The 24,855-nt window shown below is 40.2% G+C and overlaps 1 protein-coding gene across 1 annotated transcript in view; it reads left to right on the top strand.

Moving 5' to 3' along the window:
• The window catches only part of adgrd2 (adhesion G protein-coupled receptor D2), a 415,295-nt gene that overhangs the window by 68,457 nt on the left and 321,983 nt on the right, over positions 1-24,855 (top strand). The window contains exons 5-6 of the mRNA XM_034169723.1: positions 6,741-6,866; positions 15,441-15,535. Of these exons, the coding sequence (XP_034025614.1) occupies positions 6,741-6,866; positions 15,441-15,535 (221 nt within the window). The remainder of the gene's footprint in view (positions 1-6,740; positions 6,867-15,440; positions 15,536-24,855) is intronic.

Raw genomic sequence — 24,855 nt, 5'->3', positions numbered from 1 at the left:
TAGAAAATCTTTGGAGGGAGCTGAAACTCCAAACCTGAAAGATCTAGAGAAGATCTGTATGGAGGAGTGGACCAAAATCCCTGCTGCAGTGTGTGCAAACCTGGTGAAAAACTACAGGAAACATTTGACCTCTGTAATTGCAAACAAAGGCTACTGTACCAAATATTAACATTGATTTTCACAGGTGTTCAAATACTTATTTGCAGCAGTAACATACAAATAAGTTATTCAAAAATCATACATTGTGATTTCTGGATTTTTTTTTTTTTTTAGATTATGTGTCTCACAGTGGACATGCACCTAAGATGAAAATTTCAGACCCCTCCATGATTTCTAAGTGGAAGAACTTGCAAAACCACAGGGTGTTCAAATACTTATTTTCCTCACAGTAGAATGTGGTCCGACCCGCCTCAAATGAGTCGTGCACAGTCCATGTGCATGCCCATGAATGTAGTCCAAATGTAGTTTGAACACAGTACTAATAGTTTGACTGCTGTCAGATTGCAGAAAGAATAAGAAGAATGTACATCAACTGCTGTACGGGTGAGTTTTGAGTGCCACCCAAGGTGTGGGTGAAAGTCAAGAAAGGGGAGGGGCATGACTGTGTGAGCACTATGGTCCGGGATCTTTTGAAGACCTGCTGTCTCCCTCTGCTGTATTTCAAATGATATCCAACCTATGAACTGATGACATGTAACCCAGGGTCCATTAACGATTGCATCGGTGTAGTGCATGTATACGTGTGAGATCAAATCATGATAGCCATCAGATCACTGATGTGCACACTCGTTATTACCATTGCGGCAGTTATAGCGAACAGCCCGCGATGCATCACAGAAATTCCATATGCAGGAGAACCTGGATTACATGATTGGATGTATTGGATACCATACGTAAAACTGAAACATACCAAGGCAGGTGTGGATATTAAAGCATTACACAGCAGCTGCCTGCCCCCTCCCTCCCCCTCACACCCTTCCTCTCTCCAGGATCTTAGCTCCATGAAGTGATCACACCATAGTTCAAGTGTGTTTCCTGGCAATCAACTTATGCTACACATAATGGACCCTCTGAAGCTTGCAAATGGTTGTTACATTCTCTGATGCACAGCGGGACGTATCACTGTCCGGCTGCCACTGGACGCCATGTCATATGGAATATTTAAGTTGTAGTGGATGGCGCCTTCACCCTCAGTACTTGGCTGTTGTCTCCATCTGGCGTTGCTCCCAGGATCATCTGGACTTTCTCACAGGCTGCAGCCTGGCTGTGCACCAAGTGGTGTGAGACGCATCTGGAGCCTTTCCAAAAGTGATTATTTATTCTATTCATACTGTAATGGCTTGGTAAAATAGTTGCAATGTCACTCCTTCATATGACTTAGATGTTGTAACTGTCATATGATGTGTATTACAGCTGTGACAAGCCATTCAGATGCGCGCGCTGCCCCGTGGATCTGTGACACATTGACTCACAGTCCATCTATATAGGTTTTACAGCCATGATTACATAATATTACAGATACATCTTCTTACTCATGAGATGGACTGACAATGTAGCTGTCATATGATGCGTATTACAGCTGTGACAGGTGCATGCTGCCCCATGGTTCTGTGACACACTGTCTTGCAGTGCAGCACATCTTAACGGGTGTTACAGCCATGATAACATTATATTACAGATACATCTTCTAACTCATAAAATGCACTGGCAATGTATCTGTCATATGATGCGTATTAGAGCTGTTGCACCCCATTAAAATGCACTGTGCTGCGCCGCGCAGGGCCACTGAAACACATTGAGTCGCTGTAGCGCAGGGCAGTGCATCTGCATGTGATCTTACAACTATGATAAACATAATATGACAGATATGCTATCTAACCCCTGACCGGGACTGAATGTATCTGTGATGATTATGAATATGATTATTATGGATGTAACACCCTGTACAGGCGTGCACCTTACCCTGCGACTCTGACATCAGTATGATTGTTCACAAATGTTCACGTCTACATCACAAAATGGATGCTTGTCATAGACATTACACAATTCAATAATTCCTTTGCACACCCCAAACCGGATACACTGATGGTGCTGTCTGGGACATGCTGGCAGAATTTGACGTGCTTGACCATGGCAAATGTCTCTCGAGTGCAATCAGACTGTTCCAAATGTTGTTTTGATGTTGATTGCTCTGTTCCTGTGCGGTCTGCGGATCATCCAGCAAACAAGGCAGGCAGCCTTTGAACGCAGAAAGACACTGTATAAGAACGGGTTTGAATGTCACCGGAGCGGAAAAACTGCCCACTCATGGAAAAAAGTTTGCAGAAAGGAGAGCCTGCCTATTTGTAAAGAAGGCTTAAAACGTATGCTGTGTTCACATTACTAGCTGAAGTGACTGCCTCGGACCCTTTTTTGTGTGCCTGCAAGTGTGTGTTTTTACCAAACATTTTCCAGCAGCTTGCAACTCTTTTTGTTGGCATGTACACTGACATAGTAATAATAATAATGATGATGATGGTTCTGATGACATTTAAAATGATATTTTCATAATTAACGGGTTTGTTTAATGGAGAAAAAGAATCACATTTGATTTCATTGGCATGGGAACACCAGTAACATTTAGATTTTCTTTTGATCTACAGATGACCAACAATTAGGGAGAAAAAAAAAAAAAAGCCAAAACACTACATTATCAAATTTCTGTCATATCTAAAACTTTAGCAGATTAGTTAATGTTAAGTATTTACACATTTAACCTAATATTTTACAAACATTAAATTAAATATTTAGCTAAATGTTGAGACAAATATGCACCTTAATAAAAGAGGTAATTGTTCCTCCCTGAAAGACATATTAATAAAGCATCTAATGACAGACATTTAGCATGTAAGGGCATGTTTATACAAATTTGCAATTCATTGATGCTTTGTTTTAGAGTAATATTGTAGCCTGCAGCCTTTTTAATGTCAATTTCAATTGCAATTTCAGGGGCACTTCTAAAATATTAATAATAAAATAATTTTAAAAAATGGCTGTTGGGGGGGTGTGGGCACTTAGAGGGGGGTCTTGAATGTGAGCTCACATTTTAAAGGTCCTAAATTGAAGTGCTGGTTTATTATTGCTTATTGTTTCAATTGTTGGTTCATGTCCAGATTGTGTTCATTATTTCATTGATAAATCAGCAGATTAAATGTTTGGAACTAATTTTGATCGTCTGTGATAAACAGCAAAAATAAAAATGACCAATGTCCAAATACATGCAGAAATATGGTGGTCTGATTTGATTCCCATCAAGAAAATCATTAAGATTCCCAGAACAACATCCTTAATCACCAAGTTGGTCCTGATAATGCAGCGGATAACTGAAAAAAAAAAAAAAAAAATCCTTCAAATGGTGATGTAAGCATCAAATTTGGCAGAAATACACATTTTTGGCCAACCTTTTTTCACCAACATAATTTACAAGTTGAAAGCGTATCGAGATCTACCAAGCCATATCGAAAGCCATTGCGTCGCCACAATATATTGTGTACCAAATATTTTGGCACAAAGATAAAGTTTTAACAATAATAATGCATTATTGAAGTAAGCACAAGAAGGCCTAGGACTGGCCGTAAGAACAAATTATCACCTAATCTACATCATTGGCTTTTTTCCATTAATTTGCGACATATCTCGTTCATTCGATTAAATTTTATGTTTATTGTTCTTTTCTTCTCCAGACCTTTCAATTTGGCGTGTGGTTTACTCAGGTTTATGTTTTCACTGAAAGGCTTGCACCTTAACTTCCGCTGTATTTGTTACAATGACAAAGAATCTGTATTTGTATGTGCAATTGTTCCTGAAGCTGTAGGAGAGAGGAATAACATTGTTGGAGGGAGGAAGTCAGTAAAAAAACACTCTACATATGTTTAGAAATACAAAAGAACTTTCTTCTATTGATTATTGGACTTTGAACCAACAACAGTGACCCACAAAAGAGACACTGTAGCAGAGTTACTTGGATATTTTTTGTTTCCTTTTGTTTGTTTCTTTTAACTCACTGCTGGCTGTCTGGCTCCTTTTTCTTTGCGACTGGAGGAGGCGGTTGGTCTCCAGTGAGCTTTGGGACAGCAACACCTGCTGCTCATTGAGGAGAAATATATGCTTTCACATCAGAGTCGCCAAACATCTCTAATAACACCAGGAAAAGTTGCAAGATTTCTTGCTAATTGCTTTTTGAAAGGAACGTCACTGGAGGGGTGTGAAAAGGTCTATTTTTTTTATTTTTATTCAATTCATTTCATTTATGTCACACCAAATCACATCAAAGTTGCCTCATGGTGCTTCACACGAGTAAGGTCTAACCTTAACAACCCCCAGAACAAACAGACAGGTGACAGTGGTAAAGAAAAACTCCCTCTGATGATTTCAGGAAGAAACCTCAAGCAGACTCAAAGGGGTGACCCACTGTTTGGGCCATGCTACCAACACAATTTACAAAACAATTTACAAAATGAATAGCAGAAACCAGGGCATGGTGAATCATGGGGCATAGTGAATCAGTAGCTATATCTGCAAAACTACTTGCAGCAGTTATGCCATATTTTTATGAATAAAGACATCCCCCTTATAAATTAGTGTTTTGTTTTTGGATACATTAAGGGTAAAACTAAGTGACAAGTGAAGTCAGGTTTTTTCCTATCAAAAGTAAATTTTGTGGATGTCAGTGTATTTGTATTTATTTCTCACAACAGAGGAAAGGTGGCCCAAAAATGTTTGTTAGTTAGAAGACTACCCTGTCCAACTGATGGCAGTGTGTTATGTCCGGATTTTTTATTCTTTCATGCGATCGACTAGAACTCAGCCCCAGTCGATTGCCATCAACCGGTTGGGCACACCAGCCTTAGACATTATCCTTTTGAAAAGGCAGGGTGTCCAAAGGGGATTCAAAAAGATTCCATTCAGTCATAGATGGTCCAAACTATACCTTTTTGAAATCTTTATGATCAGACAAATAATATGGAAAACCATTCAGTGTGATTACAGCATTTTTAGATATCCATCCCTGTGTAATTATTGAACTGACCCCTACCTGGACACTCTCCTTTTTCAAAAGGGTAATGTCTAAGGAGTATTTGTAGTCCGGCAGCTAAGGGACAAATTTTAGGGGAATCATGCACTTTTTTACAAAAATGCCAAAACTTTATCAGAGGTACCTTATAGTGTCCTGAAGTATATAAGATCGGGAGACATTGAATCCATAAACGTCTACAGTCTAAAAACTTGGGTTTAAGAGAATAACCATTTTCAGCCTTCTACAGCATAAAATTCATGACAAACTCTTATCCAAATGTCTATTTAAGTTCATAATATAAACTTGAAGGTTATGAAAAATGTATTAAGGCTAAGTAGGGATGCTTCGAATGTACTTCAGTGTGCTTCCACTCTTAGAAAAAGCTTTAATCTAGGGAAAGTGACTAAATATTGTATAACTCATTGGGAATATCAATCTACCTATGCAATATAGCTGTTTGCGAGCATAGGGCAAAGGAAAGATGCTACTCATGCACTCCAACATATTTACACTCTAAAATAACAACAGTGTTTGAATGGAAAGAAATGCTTTTTTATTAATTACAAGAAATCAGTTTTGTTTTTATGGCCATAACCATTTAGTTTACAATTTAAAACACTCAGTTTACCTTATGCTATATCTTCCATAACATAAAATCATGACTCTATATTTAATTTACTTAAAGTGACTGAAAGCTGTTTTCATGCATAGAAAAATAAAGTATGCTACAAATGCACTTAAACATAGTTTACACTCTTAAAAAATAATGGTAAATTAATGTTACAATTTAACCTCTTTCCATTTTGAAACATACCACCCTGCTAATGTATAACGATGTACGACGACGTATGACGCCGCACGACGGACGATACATGATCACATAAGCTCAGTATAGCTTTGCACTAGTTGCAGTAGCCATTCTCTACAGCTTAACAAGGTCCAATCTTGATCACTGGCCCCCTACATAATAACCATATGATCATATTGTCATATGAATAGCAAAATATACACTGTATTATAACCATGCAAACACCCTTTAAAAAAAGCAGGATACAGGGCTAAAATCAAATGTCTCCCGCTTTGACATGACTTAATATAACCTAAAGAGTCCCTGGACAAAATTTGGCACTTTTGTAAAAAAGTGCACAATTCTATCGTACTATGGACTATGGACTGGACTATGTGCCAGATTTGGTGCTTGCATCACAGTTTGAAGGATTCCTCTGTAAATATTCACTTTTCTGCTACACTATGATGAAAGGTTGTGTGCCTTGCATGGCAGCACACTAATATCAGAGTGTGTGTGTGTGTGTGTGTGTGTGTGTGTGTGTGTGTGTGTGTGTGTGTGTGTGTGTGTGTGTGTGTGTGTGTGTGTGTGTGTGTGTGTGTGTGTGTGTGAGACACAGATCATTGCAAAGCTCAATGGGTGTCTGTATCAGGAGAAACATACTGTATTATATAAATGTGGTCCATTTATCATTGTAGGTTTTTTATGCTTTATGACAGGAGCTCCTCAGTGTTTTTGTGACAGAGCTGTGAACATAGGTTTGGATTGTCCTGTTTACTTGCAGTATTTACTCTGAATTAATGTAGTTGTGAGTCATTTTGGATTAAAACTGCTGCTGAGGTATGTCAATGAATGTTTGCTTTTCTTGTGTGTCACCTCGTAATAATGTATGTGCAGCAGTCCACCAGCAGATGGCGATGCAGGGTTGCAGGACGCTGCAGGGCTGGTCAGATCAGCAGCATCCAGTGTTCGGTCTGGCAGACTGCTCAGAACCTTTGGCCTTCATGTGCAGGAGCAGCAAAGGTGAGCCTGAAACATTGTGTCGTCACAGCACCACTCCACCATGATCATGCTCAAACTGAGACCAAAAAAAAAGAACTGCATGACTAAATCATTTTTACAGACTGCTGAACATTAGAAGGAAAAAAAAAAATAGATCCAAGGGAGCTGCATCTGTTGCGGTTGTCAGGCAGGTTGTTCTGTTGACTTGCTGATTTGACAGAAAACGGGGTACCAAATGCATTTCATAGTATGGTACAAACTCAAATAGACAAGGTTCTTACAGAACTTACTCATTGAGTCACATAGTGGAGAAGGGGCCAGACCATTTAAGATAAATAATAAGTAGTATTTCAGTATAGTTTTCCACCAGGCTGTCAGAGTGTTGGAGATAGTGATACGTTTACAAATGTTAGATAGACTGTGGGAGAAATGGGAGGTCTGCACTTGAGATGTTTTCACAATGATTTTGATGTAATTCTAGCCATGGGTAACTGTGGTTATTTTTTCAATCCATTTAACTAAATACTGTAATGTATTTACAAGGAAGTAATTATGGAAATTTGGTGCCTAAGCCTGCCATGTGATTTATTTATTTATTTATTAATTTTTTTTATGTTGTAGTGTTAAAAGTGAAATTCTTGGTTGTTGGATTTTCCAGTAAAAATGTGTTGTTCATGAATCCTTCCCACTGTTGCCAAGTGCTGCTCACAGGGGGTCGTTTTGACCGTTGGGGTTTTTCCGTAATTATTGTATGGCCTTGCCTTACAATATAAGGCGCCTTGGGGCAACTGTTTGTTGTGATTTGGTGCTATATAAATAGAAAAGAAAAAAGAAAAAAAGAAAAAAAGAATTGAGTGTTTTGAACCATTTATTCGTAGGGGAGAAGTATCCTCTGAAAGAGGTAATATGATTGATTTTTTTTTTTTTTTTTTTTTTTTTTAGTTTATAGTGTAATGAGAGATTACAAAAAATTTATTAATGGTATTGAAAGTTTCCTGGAATAATGCATATGAACTCTGTAAATAGAGAAATAAGTCATCTGCATACAGACTGATTTTGTGCTGTGTGTCTGCAACCTGAATTCCTTGGATTTTTACTGTTATGACGTATTGCTGCTGTGAGGGGTTCAATGAAAATGCAAATACGGAAGGCGAGAGTGGGCATCTTTGTCTGTTCCCCTGATGTCAAACTTGAAGTGATTCCATTTGTGATAGTGATGGCCCTGGGTAATGTGTACAGTGTTTTAATCTAGTGAATGAATTGTTCTCAGTCAACTTGCAAAAACAGTCAGATCATTCAAAAACAATTCTGACGATGTAGTCCATGAGGCCGTGCACTGACTTCGCCTCATTGAATGGTATGTTCCAGCTTTCGCCTCGTGAAATATTCATACCATTGAACTCATAAACAATCATTATTTGTATACTACAGTAAATGAAACACACTGGCAAATGGTATGAATAATCCATGTCACATGACATACAAAACACCAATCAAATCACAAAGATCTACTCAACCGTTAAATGAAACTGGATAGTAAACCATTAAGTTTAACACACTGTTCTGTTTGAAGTATGAAGCCATCCATGCTTGTGCTTTTAACGAAAAGTTAAATTTAGAACATTCTGAAAGCAAGAAATCATTGACTGTTTACGTAAATCTAAAAATACTGCATCAACTCCTCCTCCTTTCTCTGTCCTTGACAAAATTTGCTCTATGTAGTGCAAAGCAGCAGTTTGACTGGAATGATTTGCTCACAAGCGAACTTGCTTTCTGTGCATACTAATATTATTTCTGTTCCGGAATGTTGCTAGTTGTTCAATGTCAATTTTCTCCTTTCTCCTTTGAAAGCACTGACAGCATACTTCCTGACCTATGGCTACCGACTTCATGGCAAACCCCAGACTGATAAAAAACACGTGAAAGTAACGCACTTTCCAATTATCAGGGAAGGGTCAGTGTTTAAAAGACAGGTTAATTAAACGTGGAATGGCCTGACTTAAAATGTCTTTGTGTGATTTATAAGCAGTTTCAAATGAGGCAGCATCTCTACATTTGAAGCTTTTTTAGGAGGAGATAGAGGGCCCAGCTGAGGACAGGAAAGAGTGGGCTAAGCTGCTTACTCTGTTGCCACCATGACTTGGACCCAAATTGGCAGAAGAAAATGAATTATTTTTTATTATTTGTGCCTCTTGAGCTATTGCAAAAGCAGCTAGTTTCCTTTTTGCGAAAATTTACTTGTTTTTACTTATTAATTAACTTATTTCCATCAAGTCAAGTTTTTGAGCACACACTGGTACCACACTTCACCACATGTACGACAACACAGAACCACCTTGGGTCCTGGACGCTTCCTCACAATGCAAGTGATACTCCTCATCCCAGTCTCCCTACATAGCCACTCGCTTGAGACAGAGTCATTCCAGGGGTACCCAAGATCCTCCAAAGAATGTAGCCCAGTCAAATCCAGTCAATGGTTACCGTCCACATCTCACAACCATACAGCAAGACAGATAACACCAGGACCCTAAAGACTTGGACCTTCATACTACTGCACAGACACTGGCATCTCCAAACACCTCTGTCCACAACCGCATGACTCCATAAACTCTTCAAAAGTGTCTCTATGTCTCAAAGACTGAGTACCCAGAGTCATGACTGTCACTGCCGAGATAAGTAAATGTCTCAGCAAGTTCAGCATTTTCACCATGTACAGATTTATTTTTGATGGCGGAGTCCAAGAAGTCATTAAAAGCCAGGGTCTGTATTCACAAAGCTTCTCTGAGTCCTCTCAGAGTGCTCCCAACTTAGCCTAAAGATTCCCGGCAAGGAATCTTAGCCTAAGAGTGATCCAGGAAGTGTCTGAGAGCAAGTCTAGCAAAGAGGAGACAGAAACTTTTATCTTTGGGAGGAGGCAGGGTTGACTCTGTTGCTAGGTATGATGCCACTGTTAACCTTAACACTCCATTTTAATACAATAATTAAGTTAATGTAACTCAAACTTTGAAAAAGTTACAGTCACTCATTTCCATGAATTAAACTAACTCAAAAATGAATTGTTGTCATAGCAACTCAGTTCCTTTAATTGCATTTAAAATTTTGGGGCATTTAAGTGTTGGTGATGTATTTCCAGTGCATTCCATTCAATTCATTTGAACTGAGTTTATACCATTATGAAAAACTGCAAGTTCTGTTCATGACCAATCACAGATTAGCCTTTCTGTCCATCATTTACCTGCATTTTGGCATGCTTGGCGCCAGAAATTCATGTTGGATCCAAAGGGATCCAAAAAGGCTATGACCACAAGTTATATTGGATCGGTTCCCACTGACCAATAGCGTTAGAGCTTACTGCCAACAGCTAGCCAATCAGAGTGCGGCATACAATTATTGATGAGATGACATCACTAATGACGTTGTGGAGGACAGGAACTAGCTGACAGACGCTGGTTGAAAAAATGGCAACAAACATGGCAACAACAGTACAAAATCGTCTGCCAGCGAGGTTTGCTGAGTTCACAGAGGAGGAACTGGTGGAAATATTGAACTCCATGGATTTTACTTGGCATCAGCCAAGCTTGAACCTTCGTGCGCATACGTGAGTTTTTTCACGCCTGTCGGTTGCGTCATTCGCTTGTGGGCAGGCTTTGAGTGAGCACTGGTCCACCCCCCTCGTCGGATTTTCATTGTCAGGGAAATGGCACCTCCGTGTTGGAAGTCTCACAGGACATGTTGTGGCATGCGCAGCTGTTACACAATTTCTCGGATACTCACTCGACTGAAAAGCCACCGAAAGCCGTCTGAATCTTCGGAATGGTTTCCAATACGGAGGTGTTTTTTGTTGTGCACCATGAGCGGCTCCATCCCAACGCGTGAATTCCTCTGCACGTCTTTCATTACAAAATCTCCTGTAACAGTGGAATGTGCCACAAAAGTGCTGATGTACATATTTCCTGCGATTTCTCTGGTAATCACACGGCGTCCCGGATCAACACAGCCTTCACTTTGGAAATTATCTGGTTGTTTCAGCCTGTCGATGGCCGCTCGAAGCGCGGCGCGCCCTCAGCCGCTGTGGGCCGTCTTTAATCCGGTTGTAATCCTCCTTAATCTGTGTGACGCCGATAGAGTCTTCACCGAAAGCCATCTGAATTTTCCGAATGTTTCCACCTGGCTGTCTCACACAGTTTCTGAAAAAATTTTCATGGAGCAAAGCAGCAGTTGCTCAGCCATTTCCCTGACAATGAAAATCCGACGAGGGCGGTGGACCAGTGCTCACTCAAAGCCTGCCCACAGGCGAATGACGCAACCGACAGGCGTGAAAAAACTCACGCATGCTCACGAAGGTTCAAGCTTGGCTGATGCAAGCGCACATGATTCAAATCCATATAGTTTTTGAAAAAAATAAAAAGGTCAGAAACTTTATATATATATATATATATATATATATATATATATTAGAAAGCAGATTATTGTCAACAAGTAAACCAAAGAATGCATCCAAAAATTTAATCCTAACACCAATGCCAATTTTTTAGGCAGAAATTTATTTGTCACTTTTTTATTGAAAAACATACACTAGATTTACGTAAGTTTAAGTAACTATAAATTGTTCTGGTAATAAAACTTTAACAATTAATTTTTTTTAATTATTTCATTTAAGTTGGCAAACTCTAATGGTTGAAGGCAATCGGTTTCCTCAAATGGTTTGCGGTCAACTAACTCATTTGGTTTTACAGCTGTGATTGGCTGTCACAAAAACGGAAAGAAAAACAAATGCACTCTTAGTTATGAATGTGCAGTAAAATCAACTGATCATATAACCTGAACAGTATGTGTAATCGTGAAAATAATTTAATGTCATGATGATGAAACGCCGCAAAACTAAATGATTTCTTACACAGCTTCAAAATGTTTGAATGTACCTCATGCACATGCCGATTATTACTTTGATTGGCTTATTGTTATGTTTATCCTCCATGCTGGTAATTGTGCATAATTGGTGAGTATTACAAGTGCTGGTACGTGCTGCAATCCAAAACGAGAGCAGAGATTGCAGCACACAAGCAAAGTTTTTCTCAAACAGGTGAGTTTATGCTCTGGCTGCTGATATTGCTTACTTTGATATTAATAATTGTATGAATGTTATAGAATTTACATGCTGTTTACATTTTTCCCATATTAGTATTGCGTTGCTACACTGGGTTAGAAAAGTAAGCTCATCCCTGATGAGGTCAACCATAATCATTATCCCTGCAGGATCAGTGTGTTACTGAATCACTGCCATTCAGCTTACGGATATCTCTCCTTTCTCTCTGTTTTTCCACCGTCTTGTCTATTTAAAACTCTTAGCCTTCTAAAAAGTCCTCCTCTCTCTTCTTAATAATCTTTCACCTTAGGAGCTCTCTTAAGGCCTAAGATGGTTTGTGAATAACTTTTATCTTACCAAGGGAAAGAAATGTCTTAGAATTTGAGGAATTCTAACATTTTTGTTAGAATGACGTCACTAAGAGCTGCTTTTAGCCTTAGATTGCTTTGTGAATACTTGTACAGGCTCTGGATCTTATCCATGCAGGACAATCACAAACCCAGACACTCCAATTCTTCACTCAGATTCTCAAGTGTTCTAATCTATGAATCCATTGATTCCACAAAAATCATAGCATCGACCACAAAGTCAAGGTCAGTAAACATATCCTCACTAATGAAAGCACCTAAGTCACTGGTTTCCACAACTTTACTCAACACACATTCAATGCAAGCATTGAAGGGAGCTAGAACACATCCCTGAGGAACACAAGTTTTCACTGGAAGTGTCTGCCTTCACTCCATACAGCACTCATAGCATCTGTGAAGATGTTGGCTATGATGTCTAGTAACTTCCTGGGGAGTCCAGAAATTGTCAGAATGTCTCAGAGCGCAGTCCCATCTACTTAATCAAATACTTAATCAACATAATCTGTGAAAAATGACTGGCAACATTCCTTGTTGATATGCAGCCATAAGATAATCCTATATATAAAATGTGTGTGTCCACAGGTTCCAACCTATACATGGTAAAGAGGTGAAGAGTGTGTGAGACTGTATGACCTGAGCAGGACAAATGAAGCTTAAATACTGACAATCTAACAATCTGAGCAGATGTTTATTAAATCGTATTTTCAGGGGCTGAAAGGTCCAACATGTAATGGTTTTGCTTTGGTGTAGGCATGATAGATTATGACTGTTTTTTTCCTCAGTAATCATGGATTAATGACCTAACATCCTCAATCTAATGCTAATGCCATTAGCATCTTATTGACAAGCTCAGGTAACATGCTAAACTTGATTTGGCTGTTAATTACATCATATTTTGGGCAGCCGAGCAGTGCTTCTAACAATGGTTTTGTTTTTGTGTGGCCATTAAAAATTACCTGCTGATTTCCTCAGTATCATAGACTTCCAAAGACATGCAGGTTCGGTGAATTGATGACTCTGACTGATTGAAGGTGTGAATATCCTACTTCGTCAATATGTGGCCCTTCAACAGATTTTAGATCAAATAAATCCAAGGGGTGTCCGGCCTCATGCCCTAGGCTCCATCCCTCTGTGACACTTGAGTGTAAGCAGGTATAGAAAATGAATGTGTGAATGAACGATTTCCTCAATAATCATGGATTAACTGGACCTATGGTCGTAGGGGTGGTGGTTAGTGCACTTGGTTTTGGTGCAGCAGGTTCCCAGTTCAAATCCCACCCCTTGTTGTGAAAGTGTAGTGACACGGACCCACAACAGGGGGCGCAAATGAACGGTCAATAGATGAGCCAAAAAGTAACAATTTAATGTTGTGAAGGTGCACAACGAATACACAGACAATCTCAGAATATGATAACAGTCAATCCACAAAGGTGATGTGTGGGCAGGCTCGAGGATAGAAGAAGTCTGTCCTGAGAAGAGCCGGAACCACACGATTTCTGCCGCCACCGAACCTGGTGAATACTGGAGCCGCCAAGTCCCGAATTCCCAGGTGATCACCGTCCCCAACTGTCGGATCTGGTACTGCTGGCGAAGAACAAAGACAGTCAAGTGTGGGTGTGTGTACACCCCGTAACAACAACGGTGGGAATGCCACCTCCACCTCTAACACACACTCGTGCAGCGTCTGTTTAAACACTTATCTGACGGACGTAGGACGAAACAGTCGTGACTCACGCCGGTCCTCTGGTTGACAGCTGCAAAACAATAGCTCTTAGAATCAATTACTACAGGCAGAGAAAGTTACCTCCATTGAAGTAAGATATCTCGGCAACGAGGTGGAGATAATGTCTGGTCTTTATGGAGTGAGATGATGTAGAGTAGATGGGTGACAGCTGTCAAGAGATAATGAGTGACAGCTGTCACCCCCGGCTGTGTCCGTGGCGGCAGCGCCCTCTCGTGCCTGAAGCCCGCACTTCAGGCAGGGCGCCCACTGGTGGTGGGCCAGCAGTACCTCCTCTTCTGGCGGCCCACACAACACCCCTGCCACATTTCTCCAAGTAATCCGGCGTGAAACTTGTGCCAATTCAACATGCAGATCCACCTCGGACTTGCTGTGGTGACTCCGATTGTAAACAAGGGAGCAGCCAAAGGGACTTACGTACTTACTTACTAACTGGACCTAGGGTGGCATAGTGGCTTGGTGGTTAGTACTGTTGCATAATAGCAAGGTCTTAGGATTGCTTCCCTCCTGGTCTTTTCTCTGTACACTCACAGCAATATTTAACCCTAACTTTTAAGATTTATGTTATTTTATTACATGACAAATTCCCATTTACTTTTTTAGATAATTTTAATACAAACCTACCAAATAAACCTTACATGATGCATATTCATTACTGCAATAAATCCTATTCATTTGAAATGCATAATCCTTGGCTTTATGTATTTAGTATTAATAAAATGTAATTACTCTAAATCAATAATAATGACAGTATTTATTTAAAATACATACAGTATATTGTTTGAATTGCATAATAATTATGTTACCTGTGCCATGTATCTTGTATAAGTAACATAACTATTATATATACACTCAACAAAAATATAAATGCAACACTTTTGGTTTTGCTCCCATTTTGTATGAGATGAACTCAAAGATCTAAAACTTTTTCCACATACACAATATCACCATTTCCCTCAAATATTGTTCACAAACCAGTCTAAATCTGTGATAGTGAGCACTTCTCCTTTGCTGAGATAATCCATCCCACCTCACAGGTGTGCCATATCAAGATTATCTGTAACTTCTGATACATTTTTGGGTGGTTTATCATTTTATCTTTATCAAAGATAACTTTTCAGTTATCTGATTATCTGTTATCAAAGTTATTTATTTTTTTTTTTTGCTTATCTGTGCCCACCACTGCTTACATTTGAATGGATTTTATTACCAAATGTAGTGTTTTAATTTAGCTTTTACGGAAGTTTAAACATTGTTTATTAATCAGAATGGAACATCTACCCCCTTCCCTGCTTTGCAGGGAGGACATAGGTCATGTTCAGCTCCAGAGATGAAGCACTGCTGCTTATCAAACATTGTTATTCCAAGACTGAATGTTGATGTTTGACTGTGTTTGACAGAGCGTTACCTGAAGATGAAGCAGATTAGAGAATCTCAGAGCTCTCAGCCCACTGTCTTTATGAACCATCTGATGAAGCGTTCCAACAAAACTCAGGTAACAACTCATACTGGATTCATTCTGCTTTTTCACAGACTCAGAGTAGAACACTACAACAAAGCTAAAAGAAGCTGCATAAGTACTGTCAGAAGTCTACCTGTGGCAATCCCTGAAGCTGGCTTTGTTCAAGGCTACGTCCAAACCACCACCACGTCCAACCTGAACCAAGTTCAAGGCTTCACAGTCACATTAGTAGCTCAAAGTTTCCCATCAATTAATGAGAATTTCCTTACCTTTTTACTACTTGTTCATAAACTGTTCAGTTGATAATAAAAAAGGAACTGTGGGTGCGATCCTCACCCAACAGTAGTACAACAAGGTGTGGAAAACTGCCATTAGTTTGAACATTTTAATTTTATTTTTCCATCTCTGAAGATTCAAAATAAACTCAAACTCAAGGTTCTTGATTTTCTGCTGTCATGTGGCTTTATAGTGTTAAATCCCCCAAAGTTAATACCAGTCAAAGTAGAGTGCAATTTGGTAGAATTAGAGATTTATTCCCACGTGAGCACGGCATCCCAACATCCGCGCTTCACGGTGTAGTTGTGTGACTTCATATCCTGCAATCCACTACAGGTGTTCCCAAGCAGTGAGTTGTGAGCACAGATATCTGAACAGCTGCACGTCGCAGGGGGACACGCCCACTTCTGTCAGCGGACCTCGGCAGCTCACAGAAAAAAAGGCTCACTCTGTGTTGTTTTGTTCTGTGATTTTAATTTTATGTATGTATTATTATGTGTTTTTCCTGCATCTGTCTGATTTATGTGTTGTAATGTAACACCTTGCGTGCACGGTCACATCCAGCTGTCACTTGGCGGTCAGCTGACATGCGCCGTATGTCTACAGCAAAGCGTATGAACAAAGGAATCAGTCATGAATGAGTGCACACCTTTACCCTTATTTGTTTTATTTAATTTTCACTCTTTCTGTCTGTCATGTAAACTACAATTTATGTAGTGGAAGTGACATCAGCCAGCTGGGCCGGCTTCACACCGTGCTGCACGCTCAGACGCTGGCCGGTTGTCATAAGGGTGTGAGCGCCCGCACACACATGTACACTGCGTGTTCTCCAGCTGAATTCCAGGACACAGCGGACAGCTGGTCCAGCAGCACCCGGACCCCGGGACCTTCAGCCTCAGCTGACAATATTCAGGGTGTGTGTGTGTGTGTGTGTGTGTGTGTTGGGGGGAGGCGGACAACAATGATGACGACACACTCCACACAGAATTTGCATGTGTGTGTTGGGGGGAATTTGGCACAGTCACATCAATGTATGTTGCTAGGTTATGCCACTTTTGTGTGGCACTTAGACACTTTTCACAGACAGGTTAAATGTGGTCAGCTGCTGTCTACGATTGTACCAGGAGGGCAAATAGCCCCGCCCTTTCTAAGTCAAGAGGTGTTGTTTGTGTGTGGCACCTGGAATTCAGCCGACACCTGCCGAGAGGGGGATTGAATGAGCACACGCAGGGTGTGTGCTTGTGTGCATGAATGGTTGCGGAGACAGGTGTACAAGGCATTTGAGGCAGCTCTGATATTTCATGAATGACATGCAAAACCTCCTTCGTGCGCTACTCTGCTTCACTCATGTTATGTGTGAATGGGCCCTAAGTTGAGTCAAATGGGACTGAACAGTATCAAATACTGACTGCAAGAACTCAAGGAATTTTACAACTGAAGAAGATGAACAATAAATTGTGTTATCATCAGCTTAAAAATTTGACACAGCATTAATCAAATTATCACAACGATTATTCCCATAAACTGTGAACAAAAGAGGCCCTAATATAGAGCTTTGAGGCACACCATTTAGAACAGGGAGGAAAGAGGAAGAAGACCCGGCGGCCTGACACACTGAGTTCAGTCTGATAAATAATTGGAGAACCAGTGAACAGCCTCGTTAGATAAGCCAATCTTGTGGAGTCTATCTCCCACGATAACATGGTCAACTGTGTCAAATCCCTTTGGCAAGTCAATAGAAAGAGCTGTGCAATATTTTCAGCCATCTAATACCTCTATGATCTCGATTACCACTTAAACAGCAGTAGTTATTATACTGTGCTGTTTACAAAAACCTGACTGATACTGTGATACTGTGTGAAGACCATGTGCACCTAAAAAACATTTAAGTTCTTAGAGAGAACACACAATTTAGAGATCGGCCTATAATTCTTAACTATGGAAGGATCACCACCTTTCAGGAGGGGAAGAACATAAGCAGACTTCCATATTCTCTAAATCTCATTTTCAGAAAGAGTAAGATTAAAAATATGACAGAGGTTCTGCTATAAAGTCTGCAGCTGACCTCAAGAAGAACAGCTTGAGGTTGTCAGGTCTGGCAGATTTACATAAATCCAACTGCTGTAAAGCCCCATGGACCACAGCTACATCAAAAGGAGTCAGATCAAATCCTGAAGACAGAGTACCAATAGGTGGTGATTGGGGGTAAACCCCCTGCACATTAGATTGATGTGGATGTGAGGACTCAAATGGAGATCCTGGAGAAACAAAGTGTTCATTAAAACAATTAAGAATGGCTGATTTATCAGTTAAAATATGAAGAGTTCAAGATGCAAAATCCAGTAAGTACTTTTAATTCAAATGGAGAAAAATGCAGTTGAAAATGGAGATTTAAAGGAAACCTTATGCAAAAATGCACAGAGTTTTATCAATAACATGAAAACAGTTTGTTCAGATTCTGTCATATTTTGCACACTGATGGTCCCCTTGACAGCAAAGTACATGTTAGCATCAACTAAAAATTTATGTTTGGAGATACTGGGTTTTGCATCTGAACTCTTCATATGTACATCTTTTACTAAGCAAGCAGGTAATTTATCTGTGATTTCATCCCCAAATCAGAATCACAATCAAGTAAACTACCAAGTAAGTTCTCACGTACAAGGAATTTGATCTGGTGTCATAGGTGCATAAACAACAATAAAAATATAAGGAAAAAGAAAAAAAAAATTTTTTGTAAGAAGTAAGTTCTTACAAAGTTCTTTGTAAGTTGCTTGCCTCTACTGGTGGTTGGCTCTCACTGCGGTATTGTATCACTTCCTGTTCCGGAGCACAGCGGTGTTTTGCTGTATCTGTTAGCTGTTTGATCTGCGCAGTTAGATTGATCTAGTTACCTAGATAACGATTTGTTTCACAGTGTAATCTTCACGTGCCTTAACTAAAGCACTCCCTCTGCTGAATCACCTCTAAATTATTTACACATTATTCACTTTGTGTGTTTTTAGGAATCCGCTAGCTTAGCGCAGCTACTAGCTCTTAGCCGGTTTAGCATGGCGGCTTCTCCTGTCTCTCCTGCACTTTTCTGCTCTGGGTGTGAAATGTTTAGTTATTCCCCGGCCTCCTTTAGCAGTAATGGTACTTGTAATAAGTGTAGCTTATTCGTAGCTTTGGAGGCCAGGCTGGGCGAATTGGAGACTCGGCTCCGCACCGTGGATAATTCTACAGCTAGCCAGGCCCCTGTAGTCGGTGCGGACCAAGGTAGCTTACCCGCCGTTAGTTTCCCTCTGGCAGATCCCGAGCAACCAGGAAAGCAGGCCGACTGGGTGACTGTGAGGAGGAAGCGTAGTTCTAAACAGAAGCCCCGTGTACACCGCCAACCCGTTCACATTTCTAACCGTTTTTCCCCACTCGACGACACACCCGCCGAGAATCAAACTCTGGTTAATAAGGCAGTATTATTAGACGGTATTGCTTAAATTTTCATTGTTACGCAGATGATACCCAGCTTTATCTATCCATGAAGCCAGAGGACACACACCAATTAGCTAAACTGCAGGATTGTCTTACAGACATAAAGACATGGATGACCTCTAATTTCCTGCTTTTAAACTCAGATAAAACTGAAGTTATTGTACTTGGCCCCACAAATCTTAGAAGCATGGTGTCTAACCAGATCGTTACTCTGGATGGCATTTCCCTGATCTCTAGTAATACTGTGAGAAATCTTGGAGTTATTTTTGATCAGGATATGTCATTCAAAGCGCATATTAAACAAATATGTAGGACTGCTTTTTTGCATTTACGCAATATCTCTAAAATCAGAAAGGTCTTGTCTCAGAGTGATGCTGAAAAATTAATTCATGCATTTATTTCCTCTAGGCTGGACTATTGTAATTCATTATTATCAGGTTGTCCTAAAAGTTCCCTAAAAAGCCTTCAGTTAATTCAAAATGCTGCAGCTAGAGTACTGACGGGGACTAGAAGGAGAGAGCATATCTCACCCATATTGGCCTCTCTTCATTGGCTTCCTGTTAATTCTAGAATAGAATTTAAAATTCTTCTTCTTACTTATAAGGTTTTGAATAATCAGGTCCCATCTTATCTTAGGGACCTCGTAGTACAATATCACCCCAATACAGCGCTTCGCTCTCAGACTGCAAGCTTACTTGTAGTTCCTAGGGTTTGTAAGAGTAGAATGGGAGGCAGAGCCTTCAGCTTTCAGGCTCCTCTCCTGTGGAACCAGCTCACAATTCAGATCAGGGAGACAGACACCCTCTCTACTTTTAAGATTAGGCTTAAAACTTTCCTTTTTGCTAAAGCTTAAAGTTAGGGCTGGATCGGGTGACCCTGAACCATCCCTTAGTTATGCTGCTATAGACGTAGACTGCTGGGGGGTTCCCATGATGCACTGTTTCTTTCTCTTTTTGCTCTGTATGCACCACTCTGCATTTAATCATTAGTGATCGATCTCTGCTCCCCTCCACAGCATGTCTTTTTCCTGGTTCTCTCCCTCAGCCCCAACCAGTCCCAGCAGAAGACTGCCCCTCCCTGAGCCTGGTTCTGCTGGAGGTTTCTTCCTGTTAAAAGGGAGTTTTTCCTTCCCACTGTAGCCAAGTGCTTGCTCACAGGGGGTCGTTTTGACCGTTGGGGTTTTACATAATTATTGTATGGCCTTGCCTTACAATATAAAGCGCCTTGGGGCAACTGTTTGTTGTGATTTGGCGCTATATTAAAAAAATTGATTGATTGATTGATTGATTGACTCTGTTTTGAGAAATGTGAAGTTAGCGACACCAGCAACCATAGTCAATTGTCTTCCGGGGGCCAGAGCAGGTGACTTTGAAGGAAATTTGAAACTGCTGGCTAAGGCTAAGCGTAAATTTGGTAAGATTGTAATTCACGACGGCAGTAATGACACCCGGTTACGCCAATCGGAGGTCACTAAAATTAACATTGAATCAGTGTGTAACTTTGCAAAAACAATGTCGGACTCTGTAGTTTTCTCTGGGCCCCTCCCCAATCGGACCGGGAGTGACATGTTTAGCCGCATGTTCTCCTTGAATTGCTGGCTGTGTGAGTGGTGTCCAAAAAATGAGGTGGGCTTCATAGATAATTGGCAAAGCTTCTGGGGAAAACCTGGTCTTGTTAGGAGAGATGGCATCCATCCCACTTTGGATGGAGCAGCTCTCATTTCTAGAAATCTGGCCAATTTTCTTAAATCCTCCAAACCGTGACTATCCAGGGTTGGGACCAGGAAGCAGAGTTGTAGTCTTACACACCTCTCTGCAGCTTCTCTCCCCCTGCCATCCCCTCATTACCCCATCCCCGTAGAGACGGTGCCTGCTCCCAGACCACCAATAACCAGCAAAAATCTATTTAAGCATAAAAATTCAAAAAGAAAAAATAATATAGCACCTTCAACTGCACCACAGACTAAAACAGTTAAATGTGGTCTATTAAACATTAGGTCTCTCTCTTCTAAGTCCCTGTTAGTAAATGATATAATAATTGATCAACATATTGATTTATTCTGCCTTACAGAAACCTGATTACAGCAGGATGAATATGTTAGTTTAAATGAGTCAACTCCCCCGAGTCACACTAATTGCCAGAATGCTCGTAGCACGGGCCAAGGCGGAGGATTAGCAGCAATCTTCCATTCCAGCTTATTAATTAATCAAAAACCCAGACAGAGCTTTAATTCATTTGAAAGCTTGACTCTTAGTCTTGTCCATCCAAATTGGAAGTCCCAAAAACCAGTTTTATTTGTTATTATCTATCTTCCACCTGGTCGTTACTGTGAGTTTCTCTGTGAATTTTCAGACCTTTTGTCTGACTTAGTGCTTAGCTCAGATAAGATAATTATAGTGGGCGATTTTAACATCCACACAGATGCTGAGAATGACAGCCTCAACACTGCATTTAATCTATTATTAGACTCTATCGGCTTTGCTCAAAAAGTAAATGAGTCCACCCACCACTTTAATCATATCTTAGATCTTGTTCTGACTTATGGTATGGAAATTGAAGACTTAACAGTATTCCCTGAAAACTCCCTTCTGTCTGATCATTTCTTAATAACATTTACATTTACTCTGATGGACTACCCAGCAGTGGGGAATAAGTTTCATCAATCAATCAATCAATCAATTTTATTTATATAGCGCCAAATCACAACAAGCAGTTGCCCCAAGGCGCTTTATATTGTAAGGCCCTTGCCTTACAATATAAAGGGGTTATCTGCTTTAAGCTGCGAGTTTGTGAGTTATCCCACGGAGTCAGGCACTTCTGATTTAAAGCTCTCTTTTTCAGAGGAGCTACAGCATCCAAAGTTGTCTTCAATGAGGATGTAAAACTATTGACGAGATACTCTATCTCACTTACAGAGTTTAGGTAGCTACTCTGCACTGTGTTGGTATATGGCATTAGAGAACATAAAGAAGGAATCATATCCTTAAACCTAGTTACAGTGCTTTCTGAAAGACTTCTAGTGTAATGAAACTTATTAGATAACCCGTAAGTTGGAGAGGAAATGGCGTCTCACTAATTTAGAAGATCTTCACTTAGCCTGGAAAAAGAGTCTGTTGCTCTATAAAAAAGCCCTCCATAAAGCTAGGACATCTTACTACTCATCACTAATTGAAGAAAATAAGAACAACCCCAGGTTTCTTTTCAGCACTGTAGCCAGGCTGACAAAGAGTCAGAGCTCTATTGAGCCGAGTATTCCTTTAACTTTAACTAGTAATGACTTCATGACTTTCTTTGCTAATAAAAATTTAACTATTAGAGAAAAAAATTACTCATAACCATCCCAAAGGCGTATCGTTATCTTTGGCTGCTTTCAGTGATGCCGGTATTTGGTTAGATTCTTTCTCTCAGATTGTTCTGTCTGAGTTATTTTCATTAGTTACTTCATCCAAACCATCAACATGTCTATTAGACCCCATTCCTACCAGGCTGCTCAAAGAAGCCCTACCATTATTTAATGCTTCGATCTTAAATATGATCAATCTATCTTTATTAGTTGGCTATGTACCACAGGCTTTTAAGGTGGCAGTAATTAAACCATTACTTAAAAAGCCATCACTTGACCCAGCTATCTTAGCTAATTATAGGCCAATCTCCAACCTTCCTTTTCTCTCAAAAATTCTTGAAAGGGTAGTTGTAAAACAGCTAACTGATCATCTGCAGAGGAATGGTCTATTTGAAGAGTTTCAGTCAGGTTTTAGAATTCATCATAGTACAGAAAAAGCATTAGTGAAGGTTACAAATGATCTTCTTATGGCCTCAGACAGTGGACTCATCTCTGTGCTTGTTCTGTTGGACCTCAGTGCTGCTTTTGATACTGTTGACCATAAAATTTTATTACAGAGATTAGCATGCCATAGGTATTAAAGGCACTGCGCTGCGGTGGTTTGAATCATATTTATCGAATAGATTACAATTTGTTCATGTAAATGGGGAATCTTCTTCACAGACTAAGGATAATTATGGAGTTCCACAAGGTTCTGTGCTAGGACCAATTTTATTCACTTTATACATGCTTCCCTTAGGCAGTATTATTAGACGGCATTGCTTAAATTTTCATTGTTACACAGATGATACCCAGCTTTATCTATCCATGAAGCCAGAGGACACACACCAATTAGCTAAACTGCAGGATTGTCTTACAGACATAAAGACATGGATGACCTCTAATTTCCTGCTTTTAAACTCAGATAAAACTGAAGTTATTGTACTTGGCCCCACAAATCTTAGAAACATGGTGTCTAACCAGATCCTTACTCTGGATGGCATTACCCTGACCTCTAGTAATACTGTGAGAAATCTTGGAGTCATTTTTTGATCAGGATATGTCATTCAAAGCGCATATTAAACAAATATGTAGGACTGCTTTTTTTGCATTTACGCAGTATCTCTAAAATTAGAAAGGTCTTGTCTCAGAGTGATGCTGAAAAACTAATTCATGCATTTATTTCCTCTAGGCTGGACTATTGTAATTCATTTTTATCAGGTTGTCCTAAAAGTTCCCTGAAAAGCCTTCAGTTAATTCAAAATGCTGCAGCTAGAGTACTAACGGGGACTAGAAGGAGAGAGCATATCTCACCCATATTGGCCTCTCTTCATTGGCTTCCTGTTAATTCTAGAATAGAATTTAAAATTCTTCTTCTTACTTATAAGGTTTTGAATAATCAGGTCCCATCTTATCTTAGGGACCTCGTAGTACCATATCACCCCAAAGGGGCGCTTCGCTCTCAGACTGCAGGCTTACTTGTAGTTCCTAGGGTTTGTAAGAGTAGAATGGGAGGCAGAGCCTTCAGCTTTCAGGCTCCTCTCCTGTGGAACCAGCTCCCAATTCAGATCAGGGAGACAGACACCCTCTCTACTTTTAAGATTAGGCTTAAAACTTTCCTTTTTGCTAAAGCTTATAGTTAGGGCTGGATCAGGTGACCCTGAACCATCCCTTAGTTATGCTTCTATAGACTTAGACTGCTGGGGGATTCCCATGATGCACTGAGTGTTTCTTTCTCTTTTTGCTCTGTATGCACCACTCTGCATTTAATCATTAGTGATTGATCTCTGCTCCCCTCCACAGCATGTCTTTTACCTGGTTCTCTCCCTCAGCCCCAACCAGTCCCAGCAGAAGACTGCCCCTCCCTGAGCCTTGTTCTGCTGGAGGTTTCTTCCTGTTAAAAGGGAGTTTTTCCTTCCCACTGTCGCCAAGTGCTTGCTCACAGGGGGTCGTTTTGACCGTTGGGGTTTTTACGTAATTATTGTATGGCCTTGCCTTACAATATAAAGCGCCTTGGGGCAACTGTTTGTTGTGATTTGGCGCTATATAAATAAAATTGATTGATTGATTGATTAAAGCAGCCAAATAGACAAATGGGCAAAGCTAACTTTACTCTCAAGTATAGTGGAATGGTGCTGTGCAGGGTAAATGGGGTCTTTGGCATTATTTATAAGTCTAGCTGCGGACGGAAATAAGTTGTTTTGTGTCTTGAGGTTTTAGTCCTGATGGACCTCAGTTGACTGCCAAAGGGGAGGGTAACAAAGAGTTTGTCTCCGAGGTGAGA

The sequence above is a fragment of the Thalassophryne amazonica genome, chromosome 5 (genome assembly GCF_902500255.1).
Source record: "Thalassophryne amazonica chromosome 5, fThaAma1.1, whole genome shotgun sequence".
Lineage (NCBI taxonomy): Eukaryota > Metazoa > Chordata > Actinopteri > Batrachoidiformes > Batrachoididae > Thalassophryne > Thalassophryne amazonica.
This window is presented reverse-complemented; position numbering and strand designations above follow the sequence as displayed.